Source organism: Medicago sativa, chromosome 1 (genome assembly GCF_051527215.1).
Source record: "Medicago sativa cultivar Bolivia chromosome 1, Bolivia_mono, whole genome shotgun sequence".
Lineage (NCBI taxonomy): Eukaryota > Viridiplantae > Streptophyta > Magnoliopsida > Fabales > Fabaceae > Medicago > Medicago sativa.
In genome coordinates, this window is record NC_140749.1 from 66,900,672 (window position 1) to 66,913,006 (window position 12,335).

The 12,335-nt window shown below is 34.3% G+C and overlaps 1 protein-coding gene across 1 annotated transcript; it reads left to right on the forward strand.

Annotated features, from left to right (window-relative positions):
* The first annotated feature begins 2,244 nt into the window (after positions 1-2,244).
* LOC146956583 (uncharacterized) lies at positions 2,245-11,010 on the forward strand. Its single transcript, XM_085729639.1, has 18 exons — positions 2,245-2,848; positions 3,414-3,936; positions 4,023-4,274; positions 4,584-4,675; positions 5,275-5,484; positions 5,563-5,964; positions 6,293-6,462; positions 6,614-6,707; positions 6,804-6,857; positions 7,067-7,258; positions 7,425-7,484; positions 8,273-8,386; positions 8,496-8,657; positions 8,753-8,881; positions 8,996-9,097; positions 9,172-9,251; positions 9,743-9,886; positions 10,139-11,010. Exons 1-18 carry the CDS (start codon positions 2,345-2,347, stop codon positions 10,719-10,721), a joined length of 3,867 nt encoding a protein of 1,288 aa, XP_085585765.1. The 5' UTR covers positions 2,245-2,344; the 3' UTR covers positions 10,722-11,010.
* The last annotated feature ends 1,325 nt before the right edge of the window (positions 11,011-12,335 follow it).

Genomic DNA, 12,335 nt, shown 5'->3' on the forward strand with positions numbered 1-12,335 from the left:
TGTGCAGCCACGTGTAGAAGCAGTGCGTGCTGAACATGGTTCTTCCTCTTTGTCTTGGCAGAGGCCGCATCAAGGTAGATTCAAGTGTAACATCGATGCTGCTTTTTCGAACGTTCTGAATGTTACAGGTTTAGGCATGTGTATCCGCGATGAAGAGGGAGTTTTTGTGCTTGCGAAGGCTATTCCTTTACCGGTTGTGCATACTGTTCAGGTAGGGGAAGCTATGGGCCTTTATTATGCTTTGGAGTGGTTGAGTGATATGAGATTTGATAATATTGATTTTGCCTTGGACTCTAAAACTACAGTGGATGCTTTTAATAAGTCTCGCCCGGATGTCTCTGAATTTGGGCTCATTATCTCCGCTTGTAGAAGTCTCTTCGATTTGCATTTCACCAACTCAAAGGTTGAGTTTAACCGGAGACAAGCGAATGAGGTAGCTCACACGCTAGCGGGGGTTGCCACATCTAAAGCTAGTCCCACTACTTATTCTTATGTACCTCGTTGTATTGAACACATTATTATTAATGAAATGATCTAAGTATCTTTTATTCAAAAAAAAAAAATATGTGGTAGTAATGTATATCGTTACACTTTTTTTTATCCAAAGTGGACTAGATTGATGGTCTTGTTTGGAGAAGCACAATTGAGGATATAGGCAGCTCTTTTGAAGGGCGTAATGTCCCCGCAAACATTATGAAAATAAATTCAATTTTTATCAAGGGTGTAAAAGAGGGTACGTGTACTTCCCTCAAAAAAAAAAAAAAAAAAGAGGGTACGTGTACTAATGTCTTATTGCTGTCACTAGGTCGCATTTTATTAAGGCTAAAATATGGTTTTAGTCCCTGCAAATACGTCTCGTTTTGGTTTTAGTCCCTGTAAAAAAAATTGTAGTTTTGGGTCCCTGCAAATTTTTTTGTTTTTTAAAATAGTCCCCAAAATGGACTATTTTCATAATCAAAATATTTTGCAGGGACCTTTTTAAAAAAATCAAATATTTTGCAGGGACCAAAAACTACAAAATGGATTCAGTCATCATATGCCACGTATGCAAATCATCACAAAAGTAGGGTCAAGACTATTTTCAAAAACAAAATATTTTGCAGGGACCAAAAACAACAATTTTTTTTCAGGGACTAAAATCAAAACGAGGCATATTTACAGGGATTAAAATCATATTTTAACCTTTTATTAAATTAAGAATTTGTCAACGACTTTAGTGAGAGTATGTGTTTATTGTTAGAGACCTAACTGATAGTAAGTATACACAGTCAGAGACCTAACATCAAGTTGGTGTTTAATGAAATTTTGAACAAAACATATAATTAGATGAAATTTAGGGATTTGAGATTCAATTTAAGGACATTGATTTTTCAGTTCAAGAACAAAGTGATCATTTTCTATTTTCACTTTAATCTTGCGACACATCGGAATATAAAACCTTTGCCACATCATTACTTACCAGAATTATTTAACGCCAAAGACTATAGTGATAACAGAAGTGCACATCTAATAACTACTTTGTATTTAATCGTGAGTGAGACACCTCTATGACAACCAACGAGGTGCAGAGTCCGGACCAAAATGACCATTTACTCGAATAAATTATTTTAGATAGTAGTTAAAAAAAAAAGGGTTAATTATGTTTCTAGTCCCTATAAAATAGCGACCTTGTAAGTTTAGTCCTTACTTAATTTTAATAGCATTTTTAGTCCCTATAAAAAAAATTTACTTATAATTTTAGTCCCTGCTAAAACAAAGTTTGATTAATTATCCTTAAACTCTTAAATTTTTGAACGATTTTTTTGAGACAAGATTAGAACACTATGAAAGGTTCGTTTACTAAAATTTAGAATTTTCTGACATGAAATGAATTAAATATGAATTTTTTAAAACGACAAAAGTTAAAGATAAAAAGTAATAAAATCTGGATGTAGAAATCAAATTTTGCAATAATTTTTTGCGGACGAACTTTTAGTAATGTTCTAAACATGTCTGCAAAAAATTGTTCAAAAATTTAAGAATTTAAGCATAAATTAAACAAATTTGAATTGAGTAGGGACTAATACTCAGTGCAGAAAAACAAAATTAGGGACTAAAAATGCTATTAAAATTAAGTAGGGACTAAATTTACAAGGTCGCTATTTTATAGGGACTAGAAACATAATTAACCAAAAAAAAATATTGGTGAAGAAAAAAAATGATTTTAGACAAATATGAAGCATTTTAAGTGGTAGGGTTTTGATTAATTAATGTTTCACTCTCTCTCTATCTCTCTATAAACCCTTGCCGCCGTGGGAGCTAGAGCTAGCTAGCCAGGGTTTACTGTTCAATTCCATTTCCGATCATGGAAGGAATCGAAATGGAGCAACCAACATTCAACAACGAATCCAACGATGATATATGCAATTCAATTCTCTCTCGTTTCTCAAAATCCACCGCCGTTAACCACCAACACCTCTGCACCGTCATCGGCGCAATGTCACAGGAACTCAAAGACCACAACCTCCCTTCTTCCCCAGTCGCATATTTCGGCGCAACGTGCTCCTCCTTGAACCGCATCGTACCGGAACCTAATCCACCTGACCACGTCATCGAATCGCTTTTAACCATTCTCTCGATTGTTATCGTTAAAGTGCCCGTGGCTGTGTTGAAGAAGGAGAGAGAGTCTTTGTCTGAGCTTATTGTGAAAGTTATTCATTCTCCGTCGTCGAAAAATTCGGAGAGTGTCGTTGTTGATGGATTGAAGTGTGTTTCGCATTTGTTGATTCATAGAGATAGTGTTCATTGGTCTGATGTGTCCACGTTGTTCAATCTTTTGTTAGGATTTCTTACTGATTCACGATCCAAGGTAACTATTCGTGAATTAAAAACTTCGTTTTTCTATTGATTTATTTGTGTCACTTTAGAAGTAATTTAATTGTGTTTAAATTCAAATGTTTGCAATGATTTGATGGTTACTATTGATTGGAGCTATATGGATGCATAATTTGCGATTACTTTAGTTGATACTATCCTAATACAAGTTGTACATTGCCTTTGGGTTGGTTTGATCCTGCGCAGTGTTCAATCTTCCACTACCGTCATTTTGCTCACAATTTTTTCGATGAAAAGGCTCTAGTTTTCAATTGTTATTTATAAGGAAGATGATTTATAATTTGTCTTTTTTCCCCTTTTCATCTCTAACATTCGAATATAGAGCAATAAATACTTTGTTCATGCAATAGTTGGGATTGGGACATGTTTCACCATTTTAATTTGCTGACCTTGTGTGTGTATTGTGTAGAAATTTTAAAATTTTAAATGTTTTGGACTTTTGGGGGTAAGGGGATGTAGCATGGTTACATGACTTTTGATTTGTTTTCTAAATTATGGTATATACTTGAGTGGTGTGTGCTGACTAGTTCTTGCAACAGGTAAGAAGGCAATCCCATTTGGGCCTCCGTGATGTCTTGATAAACTTTCAAAAGTCTTCACTATTAGCATCTGCGAGTGAAGGTGTCAAAAACCTACTTGAAAGGTTTTTACTGCTTGCTGGTGGAGCAAATGCAAATGCTGGTGAAGGAACTAAGGGAGCCCAACAGGTTTTGTATGTTCTTGATGCCTTGAAAGAATGCCTACCTTTGTTGTCACTAAAAGACAAGAACAGCATTCTCAAGCACTTCAAAACTCTATTGAATCTGCGTCAACCCCTAGTCACTAGGCGCATAATGGATGGTTTGAATTTTATCTGTCTTAACTCAACATCAGAAGTTTCCTCTGAAGCACTGCTTGAGGTGTTGTGCACATTATCGGCTCTTTCTACCTCATCAAATGAGATTTCTGGAGATGGTATGACATTTACTGCTCGCTTGCTTGATGCTGGAATGAAGAAAGTTTTTTCTCTGAACAGGCAAATGTGTGTAATTAAGCTTCCCAGTGTTTTCAGTGATCTCAAAGGTATCATGAGTTTCGATTGTGTTTGTGCATATATTTACCTGTTTTTTTTTGGCAACTATGGAATTATATTTTTTTACTTTGTGCAGATATTTTGGCATCTGAACATGAAGAGGCCATATTCGCAGCCACAGATGCACTCAAAAGCATGATCAATTATTGCATTGATGAGAGTTTGATTAAACAGGGAGTGGATCAGATAACTCTGGATGAATCAAGGAGATCAGGACCAACCATTATTGAGAAAATTTGTGCAACTGTTGAGAGCTTACTTGATTATCACTATGCTGCTGCCTGGGACAGAGTTTTTGATGTTGTTTCCGCAATGTTTCACAAATTAGGTATTTTGATTGCTGTTAAGTCTTGTTTCTGTTTCTTGCATTGGCTTATAATTTATATAGTTTGTTGGTTGTTCATTCATTAGTTTGATTTATTGTAGTAGTTTGAATAATAATGTATACAACTGTTGTTATACTTCTCCCGTTTTTTCTGTTAGATTTTTTCTTACATAATGTATACAATTGTTGTTGTACTTCTCCCGGTTTTTCTGTTAGATTTTTCCTTACAATTTCACATAATTTCATTCCTCAAATAATACAGTGTAAAATTTCTGTTACTTATTTTTGAGATTACTGCTATATTCAATGCAGGAAGTAACTCTCCTTACTTTATGAGAGGTATACTCAAAAACTTGGAAGATATGCAGAAGCTGCCTGATGAAGATTTTCCCTTTAGGAAACAGGTCTAACTATCTTTTCTGTGTTGCATTTTTTTGTTGCCAAACCACACAAATACGAAACTCAAAATCTTATAAAATGAGCTTTGATATGTTCTTTACCAGAACAACCATGTGTCCCAATTATATGAACAGTATCTAATATGTCTGACCTGTAAAAAAGTAGAATGTCTTTCAAATTATTATATTTATGATATTGATGATTTCAAAAGCAAATAGGTGTTTTGTAGCAACCCTGTTAGTTATTCTGTGACAAATCGTAGTTTATCATATCATACATATTAAAATGGGCATTCGATGTTGTTGATGATGATGTATGCATGTTTATTATATTATTATTATTATTATTGTTATTATTATTATTATTATTATTATTATTATTATTATTATTATTATTATTATTATGTGATTTGTCTATAACAAAATATAGTATTGAATTTCTATTGATTCATGGGAATTTGAATGGTTTCCTGGTATTTTTTTTGGCCAATATCATAATCAAGTTGGTTTTTGTTAGAGGATCTGGGAATTTGTTTGATCTTTAATTTTTTTTCATGTACAACAAATTACTGATGTGAAGTACTACTATATTCTATGTCGTGCAGCTTCATACGTGCCTTGGATCAGCCCTTGTTGCAATGGGACCTGAAACTTTCTTATCCTTTATACCATTGAATTTGGAAGCTGAAGATTCATCTGTGTCAAATATATGGCTTTTTCCCATTTTAAAACAGTATATTGTTGGTGCATGTCTAAAATATTTTACCGACGAAATTTTGCCTATGATTGGACGTATTAGGGAGAAGGCTCAAAAGGTATTGGACATTGTATTTTGAGATGCAGCGTTTTTCTTCTCTCCATGGTATTCATTTCCTACTCATTATACTTTGCAGCTTGAGAAGCAGGGACTGACAGTGTCATCAAGGAATGCAGACGCACTTGCTTACTCTTTGTGGTCTTTACTGCCTTCATTTTGTAACTATCCTTCAGACACAGCTAAAAGCTTCAAGGATCTAGAGAGACATTTACGTAGTACACTAAAAGAAGAACCTGATATTCGTGGAATAATATGCACTAGCTTGCAGCTTCTGATTAGACAAAACAAGAACATAAAGGACTCAAATGATAAAGATGATATTGGGCAAGATATGGCCAAAGAACAAGTCTTGGTTAATTACTCGCAACAGGTTGCAACAGAAAATTTGAGGGCATTGGAGATATCTGCCAAGAACTTGTTGAAAGATCTGTCAGACGTGTTCCTGAAATCTACAAAAGATGATGGTGGTTGTTTGCAGGTACTATTTCTTCAATGTACTATAGTTGAGCCAAATGTATGGCATTGCATTCCATGTTCTTGCAATTGAGCATGCATGTTGGCATAACATAAAACTGGAGTTTGCAGTTCTGTTTATGTCACTGTTTTGTTTTTTTTTTTCCTGTTGTGCTCGTATGTACTAATCTGATAATGATTTTTAGAAATGTTAATAAAAGTAACCATTTTTTAATTTCATTCCTCACGTTGAAAGATTGCTGCATCGTTTTCATGAACAGATGAAGTACTCTATTTTTCTTGGTTTCTTGATATATAGGAAGCTTACAGTGATGATTTTGCTTCATTTACAGGGCACAATTAGTGACATTGCTTCTATAGCAGAAAAGAAAGTCGTACAAAACTTATTTAAGAAGAAGATGTCAGACCTCTTAAAATGTACTCAAAATGCCAACAGAATAGATGGTTCAGACAGCTCTATGCAGATTGATGCATCAAATGATGAATCTCAATCAGTTCTCAGGTGTTGATTATTTTCTATTTCTCTCAATTGTGTCTGATTGATTTTTTCGTGAAGTTGGAAATTATATTTAGTTCAATCTGCATTTTACCTGAGTTATCTTATTTGATTTTTCGGTGTTAGTATTATTTAATAGAATTTCTTTTCATCCCAGGGCGCGGCTTCTTGATTTCGCAGTTTCATTGTTGCCTGGATTAGATACAAAAGATATTGATTTATTATTTCAAGTATTAAAGCCAGCATTGCAGGTTTGTCGGAGATATATAGTTCTCCTTGCAAGGAATTACTGAAATTTTGTTTTCAAATAGAAAAGTTACGATGGTTATTGTGATCATTATTTGCAGGATGTTGGTGTCATGCAGAAGAAGGCATACAAAGTTCTCTCGATCATACTCAAGGTATTTGTATATTTCCTACTATTTGATTTTTCTTATTAACACAGAAGTTTCAAATTATTTTAATATTTTGGTTAAAATGTTCAATCACGGGTGTTGTCATGGTTATGCTTCTTCTATTTGTTTTTATTTGTTGGTTTATCCTTCTGAGCTAGTTCCATGTTAGAAAAACATTTCTGCTTACTGTTTTCTCCTTGGATTATTCTTGACAGAGCTCAGACAGTTTTGTTTCATCGAAGCTTGAGGTTCTGCTTGGGCTTATGGTTGAAATTCTTCCTTGCCATTCTTCTGCCAAACGCCATAGACTTGATTGCCTATACTTTTTGATACTCCATGTCATGAAGTCCGAGGCAGTCAAAGTTGAGTTCCTTTACTTCTTAACAGTCCAAGACTCGAAATCAAAGGTATCCAAAATTGGGTTATTGCATCCATGTTTGTCCCCTTAATGCACACTTTTGTTGTGGTGTATCTGATATGTTCGGTGTCTCTGATATGTTCTAAATATTGTCTTGTCTCATATTATACTTGTACTAATAGCATGAATAATCTGAACTTATGTACTGCCGACAGGATGATTCAATGGCCTGGCCAGAAGTTTTCCTCACTGAGATAATACTGGCTCTTAAAGAGGTAATGCAGTGTTAGTTGTGGAAACTTAGTTATGCAGTTTTATTTGTTCCTCTGAATCAGTGTATTTCTTTTGGCTCTGCTCGGTTTTTTCTGGCATCAGTATACTTGTATATTTCTTGGGTGATCCAGTATCCACACATTTTTTAGGTTTGGGGGTGGGCTCTAGGTTGCGAGCCTTCATGAGCCTAACCATTCCTTGTAGTAAGTAGTGGTGAGCTGTTGCACATACAATAGCACACTGGGTAATTGAAATAGGCAACCATGTTCACACATTATGAACCTGTTTTTGTTGCTGCCATGTGTAAACACTAAGATGAATAACATAACTGTTGCATGCTACTGGTAACATCCAAAATGATGGTATTCAAGGAGTAAATAAACTCGGGCATTTATGTTTCTGTAACGACCATCTAGTGGGTGTTCTCTACATATCATGCTGACCTGTACTCTTTTGAGGTTCCAACAAGCACATATTACTTCAATCACCAAGCACATATCCCTGAGTAAAATTGATATATCTTTTTAGTCAATAAAAATGCATTACTTTCATTCAACTTCGCTCTGTAATTGTATTTAGTTTTTAAGTAATAGGATGGGATGGCCATTGTTGTGTTTGCTCTGGCAATAAAATAAACAGTCTGCGATTGTTTTCTATTTGATTTTAGTTATTATGTGGGTATAATGTTCAGAAAGGAATCAAATGATGTTTGTACCAGACATCACTTTTTGCCATCTAAATTAACTTCACAAGCTTCCAGAGGTGCTGAATTTTGAAGTTATTTTTACAGGCTAATAAGAAAACCAGGAACAGGGCTTATGACATTCTGGTCGAAGTCGCCCATGCATTTGGAGACGAGGAGAAAGGTGGGAACAGAAATAACCTCTATCAATTTTTTATCAAGGTAAATTTACAGTTTATTGTCCGTGCTTTTTCATCTTTATTTTACATATGTACCCTTTGCCTTAACCATACCAACAGTAATTTGATTTTGTGCTGTTTTGTGAGCTTAGGTTGCTCGCGGCCTTGTTGGAAAAACTCCACATATGATAAGTGCAACCGTCAAAGGTTTAGCTCGCTTGGCCTATGAATTCTCTGACCTTGCTTTAACTGCTTTTGATTTGCTTCCATCTACATTTGTCCTGCTCGAAAAAAAGAATAAAGAGATAACCAAGGTTTGTTTCATTTTCTATTTTGTTGGTTAAATGCATTGCTTACTGAAGTAACATTTCCTTGAGCTATTAATTAAATATTTGTTTTCTCCGTGTAGGCCAATCTTGGTTTATTAAAGGTTTTAGTAGCCAAATCACAAGCAGAAGGATTGCAAATGCATCTGAAGAGCGTGGTTGAGTGTTTGTTTCAGTGGCAAGATGAAGCCAAAAATCATTTTAAAGCAAAGGTTTCTGTTTTTGTCATCTTATGTGATTTCATTGATTTGTTGAGGATGGCTGTTGTTTTGGAATCCGACCTATTTATTCATATTTTAAACAAGCGTCATTCAAATTATTTTCAGGTCAAACTTCTTTTAGGGATGCTTATCACGAAGTGTGGATTGGAGGCTGTTAAAGCTGTCCTGCCTGAAGAACATATGAAACTTCTGACCAACATACGCAAGGTTAGTTGATCAACATTTTGATAATTCTTTTATGTGGAAGTCTTCGCGTAATTTTCGATCCATTTGTAAAACAGATCAAGGAGCGGAAAGAGAGGAACCGAGGTGCTAAATCTGAAGAAACCAGGTCTCATGTTTCAAAAGCAACTACATCCAGGTATTCATCCTGTATTTATTTCCTTTATTCAAAATGAAGAGAACTGATTTTAATTACATAACCCTCTGTGAGATTTTGAATTTATCCACTTACATGTAGTGGCCTTTCAAATATATATGCTAATTTCTTGTATATATTGAAGTTTAGTGAACTTCTAGGGTTAAATATATATTGAAGTTTAGTGAACTTCTACGGTTAAAAGTTATCAATAACGATGCAAGAATGGTTTTTAAGTTTGATTCACCGCTGATCTTAAGATATGCACAGCACAGCCATGTTAACATGACATGCTTGTTGTGCCCAAAAATTGACGCACTTTTTCTTCTGAATTTTGCAAGTGACAGAACATATATTAGTTCTATGATTGGGGTTAGACTTGTGTGTTTAACATCATGCACTTCTGAATCATTCTGTTTTAGTTAATATTGTGCTATAATGAATTTGGAAGCTGTATCTTGAGCTGCATTTGGACAATGTGATGTCTTTTTCAGGAAAAGTAGATGGAACCATACTGATATTTTTTCGGAGTTTGATGGAGACAGCAAAGGTAGTGATGCAGAATACCTGAACGGCAAGGCAATTTCTAGAGGGGGTAAATCTTCCACACATCTCAAATCAGCAGCATCGTCATTCAGGTAAGCTTTTAATTTGTCTGTTCATCTCATGAATTTTGCTGTGACACACTGTTATTATTGTAATATACTTGAAGTCTTCATTTTTGGATTTACGTCTGCTTTCTATCTTTTTTTTTTTTGATATTGCATAAATTGGCAGTGGTCCTTGATTAGTAATAACCGGTCCTGTGATGAGTTATCCGTAACCTACAATAGCATAAAGTGTCCTGAAAATCAATTTCAACTAACATTGTTGTTACTTGTTCCATCTAGGTCTAAGATGAGACTAAAAAACAATATTCCTGAGCACTTGTCTGACGAATCAGATGACGAGCCACTTGATTTGCTTGATCGGCAGAAAGTAAGGTCTGCTCTTAGATCTGAGAATCTCAAAAGGAAGTCCAGGTCAGACGATGATGAGATGGAGGTAGATTCTGAAGGACGTTTGATTATCCGGGAGGAAAGGGAACAGACGGAGGAAAAACCAGCCGATTCAGAATATGATGCTAGGAGTGAGCCTGATAGTCATTTGTCTGCAAGGTCCGGAACTAAAGCCCAAAAGCGGAGAAGAACAGCAGAGCCTGGTAGGGCTGGTAGGGCTTACACTGGAAAGGAATATGCTAGCAAAAAAGCTGGTGGAGATATTAAGAGGAAGGATAAGCTTGAACCTTATGCATATTGGCCACTTGATCGAAAAATGATGAGTCGTCGGCCACAACATAGGGCTGCTGCAAAAAAAGGTATGGCTACTGTGGTAAATATGACAAAAAGGCTTGAAGGCAAGAGTGCCTCTGGCGTGCTTTCTATGAAGAGTATGAAACTAAAAAGAACTCAAAAGAAAGGTAGCAAGCAATAGAAAATGTAGCAGATTGACAGAGCCATGGTTTACTGTAAGTGTATTTATTTGATGATAAAGGAAAGCAGGTTTTTGGGTTTTAGTTTTCTTATACATACACAAGAGTACTTGTGTTAAATTTTTGAATTAGTTGCACCCAGCTTCAAGACTGCGTTATTGTCATAATTGTATTTTTTTTTTTAAAGAAAACGAAATACTGTTTGAATTGTACTATCCAAAACTTTGTATTCTGTTTTTGATTTTTGTGATAAAATTAAAGCAATTAATATTGAACATTATTTTTGTTAAATAACTCTGGTCGAGTTTTTCAATGGTTGTTAGCTATCCCTAGGGCTGGAGTTTGTTCTACTCGAGTCAATACAAATTTTACCAACAGCTTTTATTTGGCTTAAATTCGACTCAATACAAATTTTACCAGCAACTTTGTTCAACTTGTTAGTTTGAATCCCATAATTCATAAACCAAAATTTAGATACTTGACCTGTTATACTAATATTGTAATGGTCTTTTTAAAAACAACTAATAATATAATGGGTACTTTTGGTTAAAAACTGTCTAATTGAAACATGTTAAGAGTATGTTCTTAAAAAATAGATGTTTTTTTTTTTGAGGAGTCACGTTTTTTTTTTTTAAAAGATGAGATGATTTTACAACAAAAAACCTTTTATATAGATGTATGCAAATAAATTGAATTAATTTTTTTAAAAGTGATTTTTATTACGATAAATAAACACAAAATAGACTCTGGCTTTGTTTATTTATAAATTCTCTAAATTATTGAATCTTAAAATCACGTTTATTTTAATTTGTAACAAATAGACCTTAATTTTAAAAAATATGAAATTTTATTTTAAAAGAGGTGACTAGTCAAATAATGTTGAAGTTGACTTGAGTTATTGTCAGCCCTCTGTAACACCTGTTTATGCGAATGTATTACCACTGCCCTGCCGCTGGCTCCTTCCACTTTCCATTAAAAAAAGAAGAAAAAAAATGAAAAAGAAAGAAAAGTAATTTCCTTATAATTCACATCATATATCTCTTCTAATTAATCTTGTATCACTGTCTCCTTCCACTTTATGGAACAACTACATTAAAAATCGTATATATATAAGAAAGATATACGATTCTTAATGAAAGGGCGTGAATCACAATCTTTGCTTTTATTATGACAAAAATCAAATCCCGCCCTTGTCGTCGTCTAATAAACATTATTAATGTTTATTGTTCTTCTCTTGTCATTGAGTAAAATTATTAATGTTTATTTTTCTTCTCTTGGCATGAGTAAGATCTAGATGATTACAGGTTTTAAATTGGCTTGTTGTTGTTGTAGTGAATTTTATTAATTATATAATGGGAAATGCTAAAGAATGCCCTTGGGCATTGGTTAAGATGATAAAAATAGAAATATTGCTTTGGAAAATGGTGAAAAAAGATGAATTTAACTACTTAAAAGTTAAGATATTGTTGAATCTAATACAAGCATACCACTTTTGAGTGGTGTTAACTTGTAAAGGGAGGTGTTTGTCGATTATAGAAGAATTTTAGGGAAGTTTAGTGTCCACGATAAAACTAGAGGGGGTGAATGTAACTTTTCCTAATCATTATGTATGAAAA

Bases quoted from the DNA above. Each gene is read 5' to 3' on its own strand.
- LOC146956583 (XM_085729639.1), top strand. From the start codon at position 2,345: ATGGAAGGAATCGAAATGGAGCAACCAACATTCAACAACGAATCCAAC. The intron at 4,275-4,583 runs GTATTTTGATTG...TATTCAATGCAG, and splicing joins CGCAATGTTTCACAAATTAG to GAAGTAACTCTCCTTACTTT. The intron at 9,098-9,171 runs GTTAGTTGATCA...TTTGTAAAACAG, and splicing joins TTCTGACCAACATACGCAAG to ATCAAGGAGCGGAAAGAGAG.